Source organism: Cannabis sativa, chromosome 2 (genome assembly GCF_029168945.1).
Source record: "Cannabis sativa cultivar Pink pepper isolate KNU-18-1 chromosome 2, ASM2916894v1, whole genome shotgun sequence".
Classification (NCBI taxonomy): Eukaryota; Viridiplantae; Streptophyta; class Magnoliopsida; order Rosales; family Cannabaceae; genus Cannabis; species Cannabis sativa.
Window position 1 is genome coordinate 53999140 of NC_083602.1, and position 25135 is coordinate 54024274.

Below are 25135 nucleotides of genomic sequence, written 5' to 3' on the forward strand. Positions count from 1 at the left end.
TAACAGAAAGTAATGCATCACCTTATGAGGCACCTTTTTTGCTCCTGAATTTTCTGAAGTTATCCATCTACTAGTGCCACAAACTGGACATGAATCTTTATTTGCATGCTCATTGTAAAATAAACAGCAATTATGCTTGCACACATGAATTGACTCCAGGGCCGGTCTTAAGGTATATTGGGCCTAAGGCGAAATTAAATTTTGGGGCCCCTATATATAGTTTAACTATTATAAAAATGATAGTTCTAGTGCTTAGTGTAATGGTAAAATTTTAAAAAACTCTTAACAGGTCAAAGGTTCAATCCCTCATAACTACACATTAAATATTTTTTTAAAAAAATTAAAAAGTAGAGGTTGGGAATTGATCCCATAACCTCTTACTTTAAAGTAAGACATTTTACCACTACACCAAACAAATTTTTGTTATATTTTTTTTTTCTTATTTAACAGTTTATCTATGTATTAATTTTTTTTTTTTTTACAATTTCGGGGCCCTGACCGTTCGGGGGCTCGAGGCGCACGCCTAGCCCGCCTACCCTCAGGGCCGGCCCTGATTGACTCATACCCCACGCCTGTTCTCATCCTCATCTCGTCGAAGGCGTCGCCCAACCCCGAGCATCTCAGTCGGCATCGCCCAACCCCGTTTTGTTCCCTCTCCGACCATGACGATGACCACAAAGAATCTCCGCCCATGAAGCATCTCCGGCTACGAAGAGGTTAGATCTGATCCAAACTTATCTAATAATAATTTTCATCAAAAAATCTAGAAAATGATATATATATATATATATATATATATATGTATAGAATTCATTTGATTTTTCTGGGTTTGAGATTTTCTTATATTTTTTTACAATAATTGTTGTAATTTTGACTCAATTTAGCAATAGTATAAAATAGGCCAGCTGAAGAAAAATAGTGAAATATTTTGTTTGTTACTGATTGTTTTGTAGTATTGCAAATCACAACAAATAGTGAAAAAACTTGAGCATATATGGCCTTTAGTGCTTCTGCAAAGAATGTGAGACAATTAATTTGTCATTTGTTAATTAATTAAAACATATAATTAATATGCCAGCAGGTATTTATAAAATCCTAAATTATATATATACAAAATATTTGCAATATATATACTTTTAAACCCAAACGATATTTCAGCTTCCACGAAAAATGGAGCCTTTCTGTATCTAGGAAGGAAGAGATTAGGAGTTTGGTCCTTTTGGCCTCCGAAGAGGTGGCTAGGCTGAGCTCGAGGTGAATACGGAATCAAGTTACAGCGTCGTTTCCATGGTTACTCTGAATCAATGTGTCGTTGTTTATTTCCCCACCACTACTCGCTGTGATCAATGTAAAGTGGTTTGTCACTGGTATTTATTTTGACTTGCCATTATTAGATTTTGATAATTAAAAAATTGTGTGTTATAATTAAATGATTTGCTCAGTTTAGTTTTTATTCAATTAGAATTAGATTTTTGCGAGGGACGTTTTATAGTGTCGAGTGGGGACTTTGATACAGTTAAGCTTAATCCTCATCATTCAAGCACTATAACAATACTCATTGACTAATCTCATAGTGTCATGTAGTTTCCAGAGGCTGCTTCCATCATAATACACATATACTAAGTATTTTCTTATTATTAACATAAATATATATGTGGAATTGGATTGTGTTCAGTGTTCTTCAAGGAAGCGTAAGTGAGTTTTGCTTCCACAATTGCAAACCAGCTCCAGTCATAATTGTTCCAGGCAAAGGTATACATTATAAGCTATATTCAATTTCTGATCTAAAACCCTCTCCTCATTGTATCTGAATCATCCTTCGTCTCTCGAGACCCAAAGCCAACTCTCTTCTCGCCCTCACTCTCACTCTATTTTTTTTTGCTTCGCAGGTGCCTAAGTGGGATTCAATAGTGGGTGTTTTGAAAGCATCTGCTAGTGTACATACCTTGTTTGGGAAAATGCCTGAAACAATGACATAATCAGATTTGTATGGTATGTTTCCTGTTAGTTTCTTATTAGTGTTAATACGAATGGAAATGTACGTCTTCTATGTTTTTTATGGTGATGTTTGAAGTGGTATTATTCTAAACCTTAATAATGTGATTGATTTTTTAATGAAATATATGTACATCCAAGATATAAATGCATTAAAGTTAATTTGTATTAAGTGTTATATAAATTAACAATTAACCCAAGATCTATTTGTATATAACATAGAACACAATAATAAGATATAATAATTAGGTATGTGTACCTGATTGATCCATAGCAATTATCTCTGTTTGATCCACAGCAGTTACTCCAATTCGATAGTGGAATACTATCAACTAAGTCTTCATCCCTAGATCTCTAAATCAGAAGCAGTTTGTTTTATCTGATTATCAAAAGGTATACAATTGTGATGAAACAATACTGTAATATCCAGATTTAAAATAGTATTTAATTTTTTTTTCTCTCCTTGGGATATTAATTGTGTGAGGATAATTATCTTATATATTTGTGTTGTTAGTGAGTTGAGATTGTTGCTTAGATTATTGTACCAATTTTCTAGAGAGAGTTAAAGTTATATTAACTACGAAAGTAAAATATTATGGTATTTTTATAAGGTAGGTAATCATTTAATTAAAGCCCAATATGAAAATTTATTAGGGTTTTATAAATTATTTAGTGGATTTTAATTAATGGTATAAGTGATATTAAATAACATTATTATAGAATTAATGTTAAAAATTCGTAGGTTTGGATAAATTCGCAGGATTAAAAACTGTTTTACTAAAACGATCATATCTGGAGTTCTAGAACTCCGATTGAGGTGATTCCAGTGGCGTTGGAAAGATAATTTAAAGATCTATAAATTTTGTAGAAATAACTATATCAGAATTCGTAATTTTTCTAGGTCAAAACTAAGCCCTAAAGTTACGAGATTGAGAGCTTACAATTTAAATTTAAAAGTTAGATATTTGTTTATTTAATAATTTATCATATTATTATTGTTATTATGTTAATATTATTATTATTCATAAAACTAAACCTAATAAGAGTCCGTATAGGTTTCATTAACCCTAAAATTATATCGTTCTATTCTTCCCACCCATCTGAGCAAGACTAACCCTAAAAATTTTCAAGTCATCTTTCCATTACATCCTTAGCCAAATCTATACCACTCTTCACTCTCATCTTTGATCACCATCATCTTATCATCTTATGTCTATCGATCCAAGTAGCTTGATGTATTTGAGGTAAGAAACTCTACATTTACTTATTTATTGATCACAATAGGAGAATTTTCGTAGGTCTCCTTTTCTTATTTTTCAGAATGAAACATGTCTCAGTAAAACTGTCATATCTCTTTAAATACTCATCTGATTCTCGCAATCTTGGTGTCTATAGAAAGCTTATTAAATTTCCTATAATTCTTATGAAGAAAGGTTTTACTGAATCGAAATTTATCTATGTCAAAAATTAGTATTTTTACGCTGTTTGTTGTAAATCGTTTTTCATATTTTCTATATAAGTTGTTTCAGTAAAATCCGAATATCTCTCTGAATAATGATCCGATTCTAGCGATCTTGGTACTGTTGAAGAGATAATTCAATTTTCTAAATGTTTTATGAAGAAACCATTCACTAATTATTGATTATTCTAAGTCAAAATTATTGTTTTATTGCTGTAGTTCGAAATCCATTTGTTTCAGGATTTCTAGAAAACTGTTTCGGTATAATATCTATATCTCTTACGTTATAACTCCGATTTGAAAGATTTTAGTGTCATTAGAAAGGGAATTTGATTTTCTAAAACTTTTATGAAGATAGTATTCTCTGATTTAGAATATTTCAGTATCAAAACTTTGTATTTCCGATGTCTCCTGTAATTCGTTACTCCATATTCCTTCTCAGAAATAGCTTCAGTAAAACTATCATAACTCCCTCAGTTTTAATCCATTTTTAATGATCTATATATCGTTGGAAAGATAATTGAATTTCCTATAATTTTTATGAAGGAAACGTTTACTGAATTCGTGTAGTTATTGGTCAAAAATAGTATTCTTTCTGCTGTACTGTAAGAGTGTGAATTTTAATGTTAGGGCCTTGACCCATGTGTTATTATAGGTAGTAGTGACGAGATAACAAGTTTAAGCAGCGGGATTTGAGGTAAGGAAATTAGATAGTTTTGTATGTGTTTATCTGCATAAATTTAAACTCTTTATGTATTGAAATATGATTTATGATTTGTTATTATGAATATGTATATGGTACTGAGAATGTGTGGTATGGACACAATATGAGTTTGTGAATTGATACATAGATTATGGTTGTATGACTTGTATATGTTGTATGTTGTATTTGTATGTTTCAGGTTGTATGTTGTATGATATTTGTATGTTGCATGTTGTATGTTGTATGTTGTATGCTAACGTCTCAGGTAAAGTGGGGGACCATGGTGGGGTATGATACGGGATAAGGTCGTTGAATGTAGAGATACCCTACCCTGCATTTTACTGAGTCGTGTATGAGATTGTTATGGTGGGTATGATACAGTGATGTTACTGTTGAATATAGAGATACCCTATCCTATAACAATGGTAGGGCTGCATAGGCCCATGTTATTATATGGGCAGATTAGGCCCAGGATATTGTAGGGTCAGGCTAGGCCCGGGTTATGTAAGTAATGGCTATGATATGCCAATATTGTGATAATGTTATTATTATTTATAGTATTGATATGATTATGTTATGAGTATGATATTGGAGTTATGATCTCTGTATATGTGTACGGTGTGAACAAATAATATAGACTTGTATGATAAAGGTTTCCATATGTACAGTTATTTGGTTATAGTTATAAAAGAGCATGTATGATATTGCTAAAATTTAATAAATACATTAATGGTATGTGTGATATTATATGGTATTGTTTGATAAGCATTTCCTTACTGAGCTTTTAGCTCACCCCCCTTACTTTCCCCCTACAGGTATTAGACAGGGAAGTATGTATAGTGAGCAGGGTCAGTTCTGGTACGTATATCTTGTGAGCAGCTACGGGCGGACAAACGATCTAGAACGCCGTGGTGCCTTAGTTTTATTTTAAGCGAGTTGATAAATCTAACACAGTGGAAATGCATTATTTAAAATTATTTACTTACTGTATCTTGTTTTACAAATGAAGGATCCTTCTCTGTTGCATTTTGATTTTTTTTAAAATCCACTGTTGTATTTAAATTATTTTTTTTATCTTTTCAAATTATGCATGAAAATAGTATTTTTGTAAAATAAGGCAAAATACTGGGGCGTTACAGTTGGTATCAGAGCCGATCGTCCGTTAGCCCGAAGGATACTCACGGTATACATACGTAAGACCGAAAAGATCCCTCTCACTATTATGTAAGTGTCAGTTTTAATTTTCTTGGTATTGCCATTAATAGTCTTATATGTGATACATATAATTAGAGCCTCATCTTAGGTGGTGCTTAGATACATCAATAGTACCCTCTATCTCTTATGATTGATTACACTTTTTAGGAAGAAGATGTATAGGTTTATATTTCTTTATTGTCTTGAATTGAACTAGGAAGGACCGTGTTCCTTTCTTGAAAATTTAGAATAAATTATATTAGGAGTTCATAAGACTTTATTTGATAAATAGAATATTACTAGTTAAGCTTGACAACATTAAGTTTAGATATGTACATAGAATCTTCTCTTCCAATAATTGAACTCTTTTGTTTCTTTTAAATCAACCTTTCTTGTAAGAGCTCACACATGAAACTAGAAGATCAGTTAGAATCAATGTGAAAGGAACGACCAATAGAGGTGGGGGCTAAGGATGTGTGTTCCGCTGACCCACAGATGGTTGATGTTCCAGAGAACCCAATAATAGTTAAGGCTAACGATCTAATAGAGGTATTGGAAGGACTACGAGCATGACTAAGACAATTTGTTGAAGAGTTTTCACAGGCTCAGCAAAATATCACCAACACTAGTAGTGGAACTTGAAGCACATAATGAAATGTACCAATAGCCAACTAAGTACCGACGCATATATTTTCACCTATCTATGAATGGTTGAAGAAGCGGTCTCTACACCTAGCCATGAATGGAAGCCCAACATATAGGAAGTAGGGATGACTTAGAATAGTAGACGTTATACCGGACTGGGACAATATAATTTACGAAACCTACTTATTAAGAAGGATGAAATAATAGACCTTTAAGGAGAAGGTACTATCTTGTTGGATATTCTATAAGTTACACACTCCTAAGTTAGATGGTAAGAAGTATGAGTACTGTATGCAAAGACATTGGAGATAAGTATGTAATAGAAATGAGTCAGGAGAGGACGATGCCATCATATAGAAAGGAGTGTAGTGTGCTGTATAGAATCCAAAATAAGAAGTTAGAAAGAGACATGATAAAATTACTAGAGGTAATAACTTATGAAGGTATCTTAAACACTAAGAGATAAGCAGAGCATCAACAAATATTAGATTACCAAGGAAAGTTGTAAAATTTAAACTCAAGGTCATCTACTTGGTGGAGGAGACAATAGAGAAAAATGTGTATGGTTTCGACAGAGACATTTTCAAAGGAGAAAGACAAAAAAAAAAAGTCCAGGCACGGCTAACAATTTGGGTACAACATGAATGAGAGACAACTAAGAGGGTGACTACTCGGAATTGATCACAACTACACAACTAAGAGATTGTGGATGCAGCTTTGTGGCAGGTGTACAACAAACAACTATAGAGAGTAGATCGCAAATTCAAAACTTGAGAAAGAGGAGGAATTAGCATTCAAGGGTGACATCCCTAGATTCCAAATACTCACTGATACAACAACAATGGTGTGGAGTATAGCTCAATGAGAAAATGTTAGGAAAGCCTCACTTAGAGACAGGAGAAAAGTGAGACACAATTAGGACCAAAGTAACATATATTGAAGAATGTCATGGCATGTCAAGGACTATACAAGTTTTTGATAAGTGTTGGGATTAGAAAATACACTCATGCAACATAAAGGAATTCAAGGCACAACGTAAGCAAAGGATACTACAATCCAATTACGACTTATATTATGGGCAATAGTATAAGTATGTTGGAGTGTCATCTAATGAGAAACTAAGAGGAAAACTCACAAAGTTCAGCCCTGCTGAAAAGAGATGGTGTTTCTAGGTCCTATAATGCCCGAGAAGAAAATGACTATGGATTTGTCAAAAGCTAAAATTGTTAAGAGCAAAAAAAAAAAAATATATTAGATATTTTTCTCAATCTAAAAAGCCAGTAATAGAGATCTTTGGAAGGACTCTCTCAAGCTGACAATAACTAACTTATTGCACACTACTAAGTCTTGTCCAATTGAAAGTGCAAAAGTTAGAAGAAGAAAAAAAAACAAGATAGGTATTGATAATTTGGTGGCGTTTGGATGTAAAATGAGACGCTTGAACGAATTATTGACTTGTGCTTAAAGGTAGTATGGGAAGTAAGAATAAAAAATTCCTGACTAAGGAATTATAAATAGTGAGTCTCCAGTAATAAATCAAATACAAGTAGGGGTATAGGAGGTATAATAGTGATGGACAGAGTATGGTCTGTTCGGCATAGTTTGCAAATTATATATATAGTATCCTTACCCTGATAACTTGGATGATCAATAAATTATGAGATTGGTATGGTTGACTTATTGTTAATAACAGATAATAAATAATTAGGCTACGATAAGCCATGGTAGGGTTGAACTTATTTTAAAGGGGTTATTAGTGTGCTTTCTATGTTTTAATACATATATGGTATAGTCTTAAGTAAATAATTAGTATTGGAATGTATGTTTAAGAGATTTAAAAGTTTTAGAAGTACAATTAAGAAGTTGAGATATTTTTTGGTGAATTAAAGACGGCTACAATATTGAGGGCATGAATATGGCTGGAATAATCAATGCTATGATAAGTATGAAGTTATGTGATACCTCAGATGGCTAGTATATTAGAAGAAGCAATCATTAAACATAACTATCAGAATCTATCGGCATTACAGATTCAAACTTCACTACTATAGCAAGATAATACCAAAGCAGATAAAAGTTAGTATAAAAAAACTAGCTAATCTCATAATCAAGTCAACTTGATTGAAGGGAGTAATGGAGGACCAAGCACCATAAGAGAGATTAGCAAAGAAAATACAATAGAGTGATACAAAAATCAGACAACAAAGGAACCAAAGACTATTATCTTGAAAAATGGGAAGTCATGACAAGTGCAACGAATGCATGGATAAAGGAAATTAAGAAGTGAACGTTAGACAAAAAGGTAGTCGGATAGATAGTTAAATATTTATACATGGAAGACCTTTTAAAGAGATTCCATGTTTATTTCCAAGTGCCATGGAAAAAGTGTCTATCGATGAGTAACAACTATGAAACTGCAAGAATGACACTGTAGCTTTACAGTGGAATAAAAGAGAGAGAGAGAGAGAGAGAGAGTAAGATTTTAGTCTATAATAACATTCAATGAGAGAATGGGAATAATTAAAGATAAGTTTGCATAAGATCTTTTACCCTACTCTCTGTGTTTGTTATTTTTGTATTATATAATGTGTTCTCAAGTGACATGTAAGGATGTTCATGAGAGAATGAATAGTTTTACTCTTGATGGCATGTAAGGATGTTCATTCGAGAATAAATAGTTTAACTCTTAATGACATGTAAGATGGTCATAAGAGAAGAATTTTTTTTATAATATCACGAGCATGCTATTGCAAAACTTATGTATTTAAAGTATGTATATGTAATTCATTATGATAGAGTACGTTTTGATATTTAAGTAATGTATAGAGAAATAATAATGCTTAATTAATAAGTTATTTGTATTATATATGTTATGGATTGATCGACAAGATATAGGTTAAATGCATATTTGTTGGCTCCATATAGTAGATAAGGAGGTTATGCGGTAAGTGGTGAAAGACATGAAGACTCAACACCCCGAGTGTTGGTAAGTTAAATTTCGAGGACGAAATTTCTTTTAAGGAGGGTAGAATATAATATCCAGATTTAAAATAGTATTTAATTTTTTTTTCTCTCCTTGGGATATTAATTGTGTGAGGATAATTATCTTATATATTTGTGTTGTTAGTGAGTTGAGATTGTTGCTTAGATTATTGTACCAATTTTCTAGAGAGAGTTAAAGTTATATTAACTACGAAAGTAAAATATTATGGTATTTTTACAAGGTAGGTAATCATTTAATTAAAGCCCAATATGAAAATTTATTAGGGTTTTATAAATTATTTAGTGGATTTTAATTAATGGTATAAGTGATATTAAATAACATTATTATAGAATTAATGTTAAAAATTCGTAGGTTTGGATAAATTCGCAGGATTAAAAACTGTTTTACTAAAACGATCATATCTGGAGTTCTAGAACTCCGATTGAGGTGATTCCAGTGGCGTTGGAAAGATAATTTAAAGATCTATAAATTTTGTAGAAATAACTATATCAGAATTCGTAATTTTTCTAGGTCAAAACTAAGCCCTAAAGTTACGAGATTGAGAGCTTACAATTTAAATTTAAAAGTTAGATATTTGTTTATTTAATAATTTATCATATTATTATTGTTATTATGTTAATATTATTATTATTCATAAAACTAAACCTAATAAGAGTCAGTATATGTTTCATTAACCCTAAAATTATATCGTTCTATTCTTCCCACCCATCTGAGCAAGACTAACCCTAAAAATTTTCAAGTCATCTTTCCATTACATCCTTAGCCAAATCTATACCACTCTTCACTCTCATCTTTGATCACCATCATCTTATCATCTTATGTCTATCGATCCAAGTAGCTTGATGTATTTGAGGTAAGAAACTCTACATTTACTTATTTATTGATCACAATAGGAGAATTTTCGTAGGTCTCCTTTTCTTATTTTTCAGAATGAAACATGTTTCAGTAAAACTGTCATATCTCTTTAAATACTCATCTGATTCTGACAATCTTGGTGTCTATAGAAAGCTTATTAAATTTCCTATAATTCTTATGAAGAAAGGTTTTACTGAATCGAAATTTATCTATGTCAAAAATTAGTATTTTTACGCTGTTTGTTGTAAATCGTTTTTCATATTTTCTATATAAGTTGTTTCAGTAAAATCCGAATATCTCTCTGAATAATGATCCGATTCTAGCGATCTTGGTACTGTTGAAGAGATAATTCAATTTTCTAAATGTTTTATGAAGAAACCATTCACTAATTATTGATTATTCTAAGTCAAAATTATTGTTTTATTGCTGTAGTTCGAAATCCATTTGTTTCAGGATTTCTAGAAAACTGTTTCGGTATAATATCTATATCTCTTACGTTATAACTCCGATTTGAAAGATTTTAGTGTCATTAGAAAGGGAATTTGATTTTCTAAAACTTTTATGAAGATAGTATTCTCTGATTTAGAATATTTCAGTATCAAAACTTTGTATTTCCGATGTCTCCTGTAATTCGTTACTCCATATTCCTTCTCAGAAATAGCTTCAGTAAAACTATCATAACTCCCTCAGTTTTAATCCATTTTTAATGATCTATATATCGTTGGAAAGATAATTGAATTTCCTATAATTTTTATGAAGGAAACGTTTACTGAATTCGTGTAGTTATTGGTCAAAAATAGTATTCTTTCTGCTGTACTGTAAGAGTGTGAATTTTAATGTTAGGGCCTTGACCCATGTGTTATTATAGGTAGTAGTGACGAGATAACAAGTTTAAGCAGCGGGATTTGAGGTAAGGAAATTAGATAGTTTTGTATGTGTTTATCTGCATAAATTTAAACTCTTTATGTATTGAAATATGATTTATGATTTGTTATTATGAATATGTATATGGTACTGAGAATGTGTGGTATGGACACAATATGAGTTTGTGAATTGATACATAGATTATGGTTGTATGACTTGTATATGTTGTATGTTGTATTTGTATGTTTCAGGTTGTATGTTGTATGATATTTGTATGTTGCATGTTGTATGTTGTATGTTGTATGCTAACGTCTCAGGTAAAGTGGGGGACCATGGTGGGGTATGATACGGGATAAGGTCGTTGAATGTAGAGATACCCTACCCTGCATTTTACTGAGTCGTGTATGAGATTGTTATGGTGGGTATGATACAGTGATGTTACTGTTGAATATAGAGATACCCTATCCTATAACAATGGTAGGGCTGCATAGGCCCATGTTATTATATGGGCAGATTAGGCCCAGGATATTGTAGGGTCAGGCTAGGTCCGGGTTATGTAAGTAATGGCTATGATATGCCAATATTGTGATAATGTTATTATTATTTATAGTATTGATATGATTATGTTATGAGTATGATATTGGAGTTATGATCTCTGTATATGTGTACGGTGTGAACAAATAATATAGACTTGTATGATAAAGGTTTCCATATGTACAGTTATTTGGTTATAGTTATAAAAGAGCATGTATGATATTGCTAAAACTTAATAAATACATTAATGGTATGTGTGATATTATATGGTATTGTTTGATAAGCATTTCCTTACTGAGCTTTTAGCTCACCCCCCTTACTTTCCCCCTACAGGTATTAGACAGGGAAGTATGTATAGTGAGCAGGGTCAGTTCTGGTACGTATACTGTGAGCGGCTACGGGCGGACAAACGATCTAGAACGCCGGTGGTGCCTTAGTTTTATTTTAAGCAGTTGATAAATCTAACACAGTGGAAATGCATTATTTAAAATTATTTACTTACTGTATCTTGTTTTACAAATGAAGGATCCTTCTCTGTTGCATTTTGATTTTTTTTAAAATCCACTGTTGTATTTAAATTATTTTTTTTATCTTTTCAAATTATGCATGAAAATAGTATTTTTGTAAAATAAGGCAAAATACTGGGGCGTTACAAATACGTATTTATAGAGTTAGGGAGGGGACTTAGCTACAAAACCCTAGTTGGGCTGGGCCTGCTCATCAAAGGCTTCAGTCAACTAGAAAAGCCCACACTTCTGCTTCACCTAGACTTTACTCACAGATGCTAAGCCCATTAACAATTGATCACCAACAACATGGGCTAACACAGCAAAGAACTATCCAATCAACCCAAGTTTTAATAAAACCAATAAAATATAATGTAAGCCCAAATAAAAGTCTAACATTCTCCCACTTGGGCTACATTGATTTTAATACATATATATTATATATCAAAATAATTTTATTTGAAAACGACTCATGGGTTGAACAACAAGAAAACATTTGTGGCCACTTTAAAAAATGATAGTTCTCTGATAGCATCTCAACATACCGGTCCAATTTAACCTTTGATAATGAACTATAACAGTCATATTGTTTTTAACTCAACAAAAGACATTCATAATCACAAATACCAAAGTATTAAATCGACATGGTCAATAAGTCTAGTAGTGTGGTAAGGAATTATGTTCAACATGTGATCAATTTAAAATAACATAATATCCTTATCAGTCCTCAATTTCACTGATACCGTGATGCTTAATAAATAAGCCAGTGAAATTAAACATACACCACTTAAAATAAGTAAGTGTCACTAAACATGCTTAAAGAATTAAGCCAACAAGATATCATTGTCAATAAGCAAATAAATTTAAAAGACAATGATCACAACAATATGAACCACATGCTTTCAATTCAATCATTCTCGAGAATATAACAAAACATAATTGAAAACATATCCATTCAATAATAAAATATTGAAACATAAAATGTAGTTCATAACTTTATTCAGAAAATTATAAATAATAATTTCTAAAAACAAACAGAAAACTAAACTCCCACTAACCCAAAAGATCAAAAGATTCTAAAATGCCCATATTAACAACATGTTTATTAAACAACACGGCACTTAACCCTTTGGTTAGAGGATCTGCTAACATCGACTCGGTCTTGCAATTTTCAATGACAATGTCTCCTTTCTTGACCAAGTCTCTGACAGTGAGATACTTTATTTCCATATGTTTAGAAGCACTACTAATCTTGTTATTCTTTGAAAAGAAAACAGCAGCATTATTATCACAATAGATTAGCATAGGTGTGGAAATAAAATCAACCACTCGTATCTCCGAAATAAAATTCTTTAGCCACAAAGCTTGCAAAGATGCCCCATAACATGCAACAAACTCAGCATACATAGTAGATGACGTGATCAAAGTCTGTTTGACACTCTTCCAAGAAATAGCAGCACCTGCCAAGGTGAAAATATAGCCAGAAGTTGACTTTAAATCATCTACACAACCACCAAAATCTGAATCTGAATAACCAACAAGTCGAAGATTGTCAACATGCTTATACACAAGCATAAAACTCTTCGTTCTTTGCAAATATCTCAAAACTTTCTTGGCTGCAACCCAATGATCATGGCCAGGATCAGATAAATATCTCCCAAGAACATTTACTACGAAAGCTATGTCAGGTCGAGTGCAAACCTGAGCATACATCGAACTCCCTACTACACTTGCATAAGAGATGTTCTTCATTGCTCCTCTTTCCAAGTCGTTCTTAGGACATTGCTGCTTAGTGAACTTGTCCCCTTTCAGAATAGGAACAGAACCAGCTTTACACAAATCCATGTTGAACCTTTTGAGCACACGATTAATGTAAGCTTCTTGAGATAAGCCAAGAACTTTTCGATTCCTGTCACGATGGATCTCAATCCCCAAAACATAGGATGCCTCTCCAAGATCTTTCATATCAAAATTGGAAGACAGAAAATTTTTTGGTCTCATTTAGTAGTGACAAATCATTGCTGGCAAGTAAAATGTCATCTACATAAAGAACAAGAAAAATATAACGACTCCCACTGATCTTCATATAAATACACTGATCAAACTTGTTCTCTACGAAACCAAACGATGTCACAACCTTGTCAAACTTCAAGTACCACTGGCGAGATGCCTGTTTGAGACCATAAATGGATCGTTTCAACTTGCAAACCAAGTGTTCTTTTCCATTCTCCTTGTAGCCTTCAGGTTGAGACATATAGACTTCCTCATTCAGTTCTCCATTCAGAAAAGCAGTTTTAACATCCATTTGATGCAACTCTAAATCAAAATGTGCAACTAAGGCCATAATAATTCTGAATGAATCTTTAGTGGAAACAGGACTGAAAGTTTCAGTGTAATCCATACCTTCTCTTTGAGTAAAGCCTTTAGCCACTAAACGTGCTTTAAACCTTTCAATCTGTCCCTTTTTATCCCTTTTAGCCTTTAAAATCCACTTACAACCTATTGGTTTAAAACCATCAGGTAATAAAACTAGCTCCCATACACCATTTTTCTTCATGGAGTCGATCTCATCATCCGTAGCTGCTAACCATTTTGAAGATTGTGGACTATTAAGGGCTTCACTAAAAGTGACAGGATCCACAAAATGATCAATATCATATTCTCCTTCTCCAAGATAAACAAAATTATCATGACACTTTGTTGACTTCTTTTGTCTCTGAGATCTTCTTAGAGGAGGTACTTCTGGAATAACTTCTCTTTGTTGATCATTATTTTGAATAACATCTTCCACAACTGGAATTTCTTCAATAACAGGATTCTCATTAACAATAGGAGCTTCATCATTAACAAGCCCTTCATCAATAATAGGACCTTCATCATCTTCGATATCGGGAGCAATGTATTCATCAACAATGGGAGCATTACCAACTGGAGTAGGATGGAGACTACTATTATCATCTCTTCAAAATGACATAGGAATACAAATTCCTTTAGATGACTCCCCCATTTCAAGAGATGTTGAAGGAATTTTTTCAGCAACATCAAATTCCGTAAATTTAGCGATGCGAGATTCAACAATTCGCGTACCACGAGTAGGACAGTAAAAGCGATAGCCTTTTGAGCGCATTGGATAACCAATGAAATAACAGGGATTTGTTCTCGGATCTAACTTTTTCAAATTAGGATCATAAATCTTTACTTCAGCTGGACAACCCCATACACGAAGATGATTCAGACTAGGCTTCCGCCCAGTCCATAACTCAAAAGGGGTTTTGGGAACAGATTTACTGGGAACACGATTTAAAATATAAGTTGCAGTCATAAGTGCTTCACCCCATAAAAACTCTAGAAGATTTGTTCTACTCATCATACTTCTAACCATATCCATGAGAGTGCGATTTCTCCTTTCAGCAACGCCATTTTGCTCAGGTGAACCAGGCATAGTGTATTGAGCAACTATACCATTTTCTTGTAAGTACTATGCAAAAAACCCCATGTGTTGTCCAGATTCTGTATAACAACCATAATATTCTCCTCCACGATCAGAATGAACAACTTTGATGACTTTTCCTAATTGTTTCTCAACCTCATTTCGAAAAATTTTGAGTTTATCAAGGGCGTCAGATTTTTCTTTAATTAAATAGGTGAATCCATAACGAGAAAAATCATCAATAAAAGTGATAAAATACTTATTTCTGCACAATGTGGTGGAATAAGGACCACTGATGTCTGTGTGTATAATTTCCAATAAAGATTGACTGCGGTTTACAGTCTTCTTTCTTGTTTTAGTCAATTTTCCACGAGTACAATCAACACAAGTATCCCAATCAGAAGCATCAAGAGGAGGAAGTATTTCAGATTTAATTAAACGATCAACCCTTTCTCTGGAAATATGACCCAATCTTTTGTGCCATAACAATAAGGATGTTTCCTTAATATGAGGTCTTTTACCCACAGTATTCACAACATTAAAAGAGGAATCTAAAGGAGCCAATGACAACTTGTAAAGACCATCAGAATAAAAGCAATTTCCAATAATTCGAGAGTCAAGCATAATGTCAACATTATCATTTGCAAAATGAAAAGAATATCCTTGTTTAACCAAAAGCGGAAGCGAAACTAAATTCCTTTTAAAAGTAGGAACATAAAAAGTATTGTTCAGAATAATCTTATCACGAGACTGTAATTCAAGAATAAATGTTCCAACATAGATAACGTCAACTCCAACATCATTGCCCACTTTAAGCTTGGACTCCCTCTCACTTGGCTTCCTGAGATCCCTTAGCCCCTGTAAGGAAGCAGAAACATGAACAGTAGCACCACTGTCTAACCACCAAGAATCAATAGGAACATCAACTAGATTAGATTCAAAACAAACACATGCTAATGGATTACCTGATTGTGCTTGCTTCTTTTCTAACCAAGTCTTAAATTTGTGACAGTCTGTTCTCCGATGCCCCAATTTTTCACAAAAGTAACACTTCACATTAGAGTATTTGGACTTTCCATTGTTATTCTTCTGTTTATTCTTATGCTCCTTACCATTACCATTCTGTTTAGTAGCACCATCATTTTTATTCTTGAATTTTCCTTTTCCTTTGTTGGGCTTGAGGTGAGAAACATAGTTAGCAAATTCATTCTTCTCCCTTTTAAGCTTGCTTTCTTCAGCTACACACTGAGAAATTAGGTCGCTGATAGTCCATGTTTGATTGTAAGTGTTGTAGGCTGTCTTGATAAGGCTGAAAGAGGCAGGAAGAGCATGAAGAGCTCGATGAATAATGAAAGAGTCAGGAAGAGGAATATTATGATCTTTCAACTTGGACTGAACATTCACCAATTTCAGAATAAAATCTCGCACTCCTTTTAATTCATCATACTTAATGGTTCTCATTTCATCCATAAGATGTCCAGCTTCAGCGTTTTCACCAGTGTCGTATAATTTTTCTACAGCATTGAAAAACTCTTTGGCATTTGTAGTGTCTGGCAAACCACTCAATAGATGTTCAGGAATGGATCTTTTCATAGTAAGAAGACTAAGACGACTTGACTTTTCCCATTGTGCATGATGAGTTCTCTCAAGGCGGTATCTTTGAGTCGATAAGATCAACAGGTTTTTCTTCTCGTAGGCACAAGTCCAAATCCATTATGCCTAAAGTAAATTCCACATCTCGTTTCCATGTCTTGTAGTTGGAAGCATTCAAAATATGGATGGAAGCATTATTGTTGTTCACAGAAAAGGAGACTGAAAAATTCAAAAATTAAAACTTGAATAAGCAATATGAGCAATGTATTAGAAAATATTGTAGAATCAACTGGTCATTATAAACTCCCCTTTGGGGTGAGAATATAACACACACATGATCTACCTTCATGAAGTTAACAACAAAGAAAAAAAAATACATATCATTTAAGAATTTTATTACCTTTGGGCAAATAAATTTCTTAAAAATATGTATTAATTCAAGCAAAAAATAATAATAAATTTATATATTTAAATTATTACCTTTGGGCAAATAATTAAAATATATATATTTAATATTAACTCACTTCATGGAATGTGAACTAATACATGTAAATACTACCTTTGGGCAAGTAATTACACATACAGTCAACCAAAAGATATAATATTTTCTTCAACATGTGAAATTTGGTGATAAAACAATCTTTGAAGATTAATAATTTTCAACCAAATTTCTAAAAGAGATATATAATTGCTTTTATTATATTGATAATCAAAAAATAAAGTGTCCACCATAACACATTATTTTTGTATCAAACAACCAAGTTTTATAATTTTAGAACAACAAATAATCAAAAGATGTGAATATAAGAAAATTGGTGGAGACTACATAGTCAAAATAAATTAAATAAGAGAGTGACTATGTTTTATGGAACGAGAAGAAACCCAAAAAATTTTCTATGATCGACAGATTTCGAAAAATAATCAAAAAATATTTTTAATAATTTTTTAACTACATAATTATCATTAAAATAATAATAATTATTAAACGGAGTCAAAAAACTAATTAAAAATCATAGAAAAATCAGAAATTAAATTCTAATAACGCTGAAAAAAAAACGTCGAAAAACGACATCCCTGGCGGCCCCACGCGCCCCCACGCGCCGCCTGCGCGAGTGGGCTTCGCGGCTTGGAGTCACCTTCAACCTCCAACATCTGCATCCGGGTCTGAATGCGGGTCACGCGACCCGGTTTGGCCTAGTCGGGTCTGATGTGATGTTTTCCGGCCAAAATTCGACGAAAACACCAGATTTTTCATGGGTTTCGGTCGAGATGGAATTTCTAATCAATCTAAGTGTCTAATTTCGGCTATTAACTGCTAAAAAACAATAGATCTAAAGAAAAGCTATCCAAAAAATAAAGAACATAAAAAAATTGATTTGGAATATCAATCTTAATCAAAATACAAAATTAATCATTTAAGAACATTCATAAACAATTAATAATGAGATATCTATAATTAATTTTAGATCAAAAATAATAAAATCAAAAAACACAAATTACAATTTCATAATGTAATTATATAAACCCTAAAACTTTAAAGTTAAAATTCTCTTAATATACACAATGATTTCATGCATATAATATATTAATTGAAAGAGAATTTAATGATAAACAAAACCCTTAAAGTTTTAAGATTTAAAAACAAAAAATTCAACATAAAATAATAACGAAATTAATATGAAATTATGGATAAATTAACAATTAACCCAAGATCTATTTGTATATAACATAGAACACAATAATAAGATATAATAATTAGGTATGTGTACCTGATTGATCCATAGCAATTATCTCTGTTTGATCCACAGCAGTTACTCCAATTCGATAGTGCAATACTATCAACTAAATCTTCCTCCCTAGATCTCTAAATCAGAAGCAGTTTGTTTTATCTGATTATCAAAAGGTATACAATTGTGATGAAACAATATGTATTTATAGAGTTAGGGAGGGGACTTAGCTACAAAACCCTAGTTGGGCTGGGCCTGCTCATCAAAGGCTTCAGTCAACTAGAAAAGCCCACACTTCTGCTTCACCTAGACTTTACTCACAGATGCTAAGCCCATTAACAATTGATCACCAACAACATGGGCTAACACAGCAAAGAACTATCCAATCAACCCAAGTTTTAATAAACCAATAAAATATAATGTAAGCCCAAATAAAAGTCTAACATTAAGGACTTTGTAACTTTCTGCCAAACTTTCAAATTGGAGACCTTGGTGAATGATAGCTTTTATTTTCTTTGTACGCTTGGCAAAGGTAGATGGCTCATATCCTGATATGTTGGTCTATTATGCAGACTTTGGTGTGGTGATGCAGGTGGTATGAAGAGGTCAACTTCTGTAAATGATTCAACTTGCACACAATATCTACTTTTAATATTTAGTTCAAAAAAAATTATGCAGACTTTGGACCACATTGATGGTGAATTTAAGAATTACATTTCCCTATATATATACAATAGAATATGGAAATTTAAAGAAAAGTAAATATGCATACTTTGATGTTATGCTCTGTTTTGCTGTTTGATGTTTGATGTTTAAGTGCATTTTTAAATTTGTTTTGATTTTAAAATGTTATTGTTAGGGTACTTTCACAGGTGTTGTTTGATCCAGAACTTTGGTCAGTGCTTGGACTTGCTGGCTACTAACTATTTTAACTATAAAAAGGTGTACTACAAGAATGTATAGGGGCTTTTAGCTTCTGAGTTGGAGATAGGGGCTTCACATTCTTTTTTATGTTTGTTTGTTTGCCTAATTTAGTGTTAGTTTTTTTTTTTTGTTCATTTAGTTTGGTTTGTATTGGGGTAACTTTTTTTTGTTTTCCATGTTAGCAACTCTGATCCATGGAGTTTGTTGTTGTAGTTCATAGACAATACAATTCAAGCAAGGATTATGTAATTGAATTTTTTATGATTTCTATTGTAATTTTTATGTATTGAATAAATGTGTTCAATATTATTTAAATATAGCTTTTTGAATAATTTGTTTTTATTATATAATTTAAATGAATATATTTTAAATTAAAAAAAATTATAAATTAGTTTTTATGACTAAATATTAGTCACTGAATAATTAATTTATGTAATTCTTTATTTATTATTGTTAACTAAACTATTTAGTCACAAAATATTAGTTTTTTTATAACTAAATTTTAGTTGTTAAAGTTTACTTTTTTGGTTGTTGAAAGTGCATATTGGTATTTATGTGACCAATACATCAATCTTATTGTGACTAACTTTAATATATTTTGTAACTAAATTTTAGTCATAGAAAATAACATTATTTGTGACTAAATATATTAGTCACTAAATCTCTTCTACGACCGACATTCAGCGACTAAATGGTGACTAAAAATAATTAGTCACAAAAAATTTTGGGTGACTAAATAACGAGTTTTAATGACTAAAAAACTAGTCGGTGAAAATGGGTTTTTTTGTAGTGATGGCAGTCGTGTGACTTCAATCCGATGACATTTGTTAAATTTTTGTTTACTTTCTTTTTCAAATTCGAACAAAAGCCATCAGGAAATTTCACATCTTTAATAAATTTACAAAATTGGAGCCTATCATCAAGTTTAAGAACGTAAGGTGCATGAGGTTTCAACAGCTTCCCCCTCTCATCTTCATAAATCCATAACCATTCTCTGACTCCTAACTTCTTCAAATGGTGTATTGCATTGGTAGTGTCCTTGGATTTATCATTGTCCAAGATTGTTCCTAATAAACTATCACAAACATTCTTCTCAACTTGCATGACATCAATATTGTGTTTAAGAATGTTTGAAAACCAATAGTCAAGCTTGTAGAAGATGCTTTTTTTCCTCCAATTTTGATTTTCTGCAACTCGCCTACGCTTCACACCACCAAATAGCTCACGATTTCCCGGGAGATGGGGTGGGAGTTTATTTACTTGTTCTAATACTTCCTCACAAGTAAAACGCCTTGGAGGAGGTCTTCTCTCAATTTGTCCGTCGAATTGAGTATCCCTTCTCATTCGATGGTTATTTGGCAAAAATCTTCTATGACCTACGTAAGATGTCTTACCAATTACTCGAATGGAACGGTATCTTCATTACAAGTGGGACAAGCTTTGTATCCCTGACCACTCCAACCAGACAAATAACTACGAGCTGGAAAATCATTAACTGTCCACAGAAGAGCTGCACGTAGCTTGAACACAGTGTTGGTTCAACTATCTCTCATATCTACTCCGTTAACCCACAACTCCTTCAATTCATCCACCAAGGGTCTTAAAAATACATCTATGTCCATTCTCGGTGATTTTTCTCCAGGAATAAGAATGGTCAACATAAAATTATTATCTTTCATACATAACCAAGGTGGAAGATTATAGTTCGCCAAAACTACAGGCCACATACTGTAAGCTTGGCTCATGTTGCCAAATAGATTAAAGCCATCGGTAGCTAAACCTAGAAGAACATTTCAAGGTTCACTAGCAAAATCAAGATGTTTGGCATCAAAATTCTTCCACGCTGCACCAACCAAAGGGTGTCGCATCACAGCGTCATCTTTTCATTTACCAGTGTGGTGCCATGTATTTTGGTGTATGCCTAGAAGTATACAGTCTCTTTAGTCGCAGAGTTAACGGAAAGTAATGCATCACCTTATGAGGCACCTTTTTTGCTCCTTAATTTTCTGAAGTTATCAATCTATTGGTGCCACAAACTTGGCATGAATCATTTGCATGTTCATTGTAAAATAAACAGCAATTATGCTTGCACACATGAATTGACTCATACCTCAGCCCTAATTTCTTCAATCTTTTCTTGGCATCATAGTAGTTTGACAGAATTTTATTTTCCTTTCGAAAAGCTAATTTTAATAACTTCAATAATTCATCAAATATGTTGTTAGGAATCTGTCTCCTAAATTTCAAATGTAATAACTTTGCCAAAAAATTAAAAAAAAAATTATAATCATATAAAATGCATTTATTACTACATACACTTAAAATCTAAATTTTTACAAATTTATACATTTAAAATTTTTAAGCAAAATATTATATGTATATATATACATTGTTTAAAAATTATACATTTACATAAAACACACATATATATACATATATATACATATAAGGAACACTTCTTAATGGGTATTACCCGTGAATGGTTACTAAACAAATTTAACTATAAATATTAATTTTAAAAATATCAAACCATAGAATTTTGATTTAATAACGAATAATTAAATTACAAATGAATATTTATGCTTAATTTAACTACTTAATTAAAAAAAGTATAAAAAAATATCTCTTTTTACACTATATCAAAAATATGTTCATGCAAAAATATTTAACTCAAACTCAACTTTTTCTTTTCATATTCTTCTTGCTAAAAAACGATTTTTAAAAGTTTTTTTTTTACCGATGGAACTGCAATCTCAACCTATATGATATAAAAATGCGATATTTTTTAATTAAATAGAAAAATTAAGTATAAAAATTCAAATTTTCTAATTTTACCCATTCATTAGTAATACCCTTAAGAGTGCATACATACATATAATATATACACATAAATAAAATTATATATTTATACAGTACCAATCACATATATTTACACATACATATATATATACAACATACCAATTACTAAACATTCAAAGATGGAAAAATAAATCTAATAAAAAAAAAAACCTGTTAATTTCTCGCCAAGCTTTTTACTCTTCCCTCGTTTTCACTTTCCATTAGTGTTCCGAGCAGAGTATCTCCCCCAATACTTCAAGCATGGACAAAAAATAAATAACCATACAAAAAAAAAAACAAAAATGAAAGGGAGAAATGAAAAAAAAAATAGTGAAAAAAATATTACCTGTCAAAGAAAATGGCGGTGGAATGGCGGTTGACGGTGGAGAAATGGTCAGAGGAAGAGGAGGGTCGGGGTGAATTTTGTGGGAGAAAAATGAAAAATGTATTATGAGTTAGGGGTTGGTATTATATAGTGTTTTATTATCGGTGAGACCCGCCGGTGTTAATAGGGGTTCCACCGAAAAGAATTTTTGACTAATACCGGTGAAACCCACCTCTAATAATTCGCTGGTATTAGTTATTTCAAATTTTGGGCGGTCAAAATCCGGCCCAAAGTATTAGAGGCGGATTTAATTTCCGCCAGTAATACTCTATATCCGCCGGTATTAATATTATTAATTAAATATTTATTTTCTTAATTATTAAAAAATATTACCGGCGAAATACCTTTTTTGCCGGTAATAACTCCATTTATACCGGCGGTTTGACTCCGCCGGTATTGAACCAAATTCTTGGAGTGTTAAGACTTCTAGCTATTTTTCCAATTTTCTTTAGTCTTGATTGAATGATGACTTCACTTTTTTTTTGGGCTGAAGAATCATGACATGTAATCGAAATATCTGATATTCACGCAAGTAAATACATTAATTTATCTTGCAAGTGTAAATTGTAATGAAGGAGTAAAGCTGTATATATAATTGCCTAATTGGCTCTTCAAATGGGAAAACCAAACAATATCAAATAAATAAATCAATATTAAAAGTAGAGTAGTTAATTAGTTGAGAGAATCAATCTCTTGCTTGAACTTGGGCATGGCTAGCCTCGGAAGAGAGACCAATATCCCAACTCCACCTTTTAATGAAGGATCAGATTTTGGAGCAGGCAAAAAGGTGCACAAATCTACTGACCCAAAACAGTCCCATGGCAACGATGTCACGTTTTCAACATTCCATCCTGATCCGAACTCATCCGAAACTAATCCCAAATTCCTCCAATCAGTCAATGCCATGAGTGCTCCTGTAGCCTTAATTTTTGGATTATCACGGTTGGCTAGTTTGGTCTCACAAATATCAATAGATTTTCTGATGTAGTTGTTGTCCAAAACATCCTTCTTCTTCTCCTTTATCATATTTACAATTTCAGATAAAGATTTATCTTCTAGTTCTCTGCCAGTGAGTTCCACTGCAGAGGTCAAAAATGCATTCCCGTAATACCCTTCAGGCAAAGGAGGGTCTATGAGCTTTCTCAAACCTGTAGCGAAATACAAACATGTTTTTCCATCATGATTGAGCTCTAAGGCTCTCAGTCTGGCTTTCCAAACAAAGGCTGCAAGTATTTCAAAGGTAGTAACATTACTGGGAGAACCACCACTAATTATCTCATCTTTGAGTCTCTTCATGGTATCACTCTTTAAGTAAAAGATCTCATCTACAATGTCAGAAGAGGGCATGTATGGTGACGTAGCAGGATGACTCATGCTGAGCTTGAGAGACTCTTTGATGGGTGTTCCCACAAGTCTCTCTCTTTCCCATACCGGCTTCACTGAGAGCTCTTTGCCTTTGGAAAGCTCAGCCAAGGCCTTGAAGATCTGAGCAGCCCCAAAACCATCGGAGACCATGTGAGATATTCCAAACCCAATGGTAAAACCTCCACAAGAGAATCGAGTGACTTGTAGGACGAAAGGGCAATCGCTTGTAGGAGAAGGGAAGACCAAGTTCTTGGCCATCTCGAAATCAATATCGTCCAAGTAATTAAGCGAGGAAAGACGACAGTTGGCGGTGGCCACCAAATAGGGAACACCAGTAGCGTCGCAAGTGAGTTGAAGCCTTCCATCGTGGTCTAGCCGTTTGAGTCTCCCGGCTAGAGGGTAGTAATAGACGAGAGCATCAGAGACAGCTTGCTTGATCATCTCAGCTGGATCGACGCCATTAGTGTGATCATGTTGGGCCTTGTATACGTAGATGGCTTTGGAGAAGCATTCGAGGTTGGCCTCATTGTCAAGAGTGGACAAAGAGAGAACTTCCGAAGGTGTGGCTTTGGATGGCTTCACAAGCTCAACTTCCTCCTTTACAACCAAAAATTCAGTAGTGTTGAGTTGAGGAGACATGGCAATAATAATATTGAAATGTTTAGATGAAATTAGAAATAAGCTTAAGAAGTATAATATCCAATATGGGCTATATATTGTGGTAGTGAATTATGATCAATGGTAGAGAGTAGTGATTAAGTAGAAGTGATGATTTCGAATATGGGGAATTATCTCTCTTATTTATACTATATATATAATATATCATCAGCTGCTTTCCCTACTAGTGCAAATGTGCGTGTCTTCTAACTTTGCATGGTTGGTGGGTGGGTCTGCTTAGTTTGGCGTGCTATATATCTTCATTTTTGACTTGACCAATATACTCATATGTTTATATTATTTATCCAATTGGAGTGTAAAGTTTTTAAAAATTATATTTTGCTGGTCAAGAATGGTTGGACCATGGAACATTATAACATATATGGTTAATTTCTGGGAAAGTGCATGGCTTCTAACTTGATTCTTGAATAAAGATGAGAGGTCTAACCTTTATTAA

The 25135-nt window shown here is 32.8% G+C and overlaps 1 protein-coding gene and 1 long non-coding RNA gene across 10 annotated transcripts; one reads left to right on the plus strand and one right to left on the minus strand.

Moving 5' to 3' along the window:
* Positions 1-571: 571 nt before the first annotated feature.
* Positions 572-19752, plus strand: LOC133034998 (uncharacterized). Of its 9 annotated transcripts, none has more exons than XR_009686292.1 (5): positions 572-716; positions 1192-1752; positions 1890-1992; positions 19042-19114; positions 19382-19752. It is a non-coding gene; the product is annotated as an uncharacterized LOC133034998 (long non-coding RNA). The 9 variants fall into 9 exon arrangements; XR_009686293.1 differs by having other exon boundaries at positions 19046-19114; XR_009686291.1 differs by having other exon boundaries at positions 19082-19114.
* Positions 19753-23328: 3576 nt separating this feature from the next.
* On the minus strand, positions 23329-24660 carry LOC115720411 (spermidine coumaroyl-CoA acyltransferase-like). Its single transcript, XM_061109444.1, has one exon. It carries the CDS (start codon positions 24658-24660, stop codon positions 23329-23331), a length of 1332 nt encoding a protein of 443 aa, XP_060965427.1.
* Between the last annotated feature and the right edge of the window lie 475 nt (positions 24661-25135).

Bases quoted from the DNA above. Each gene is read 5' to 3' on its own strand.
- LOC115720411 (XM_061109444.1), bottom strand. From the start codon at position 24,660: ATGTCTCCTCAACTCAACACTACTGAATTTTTGGTTGTAAAGGAGGAA.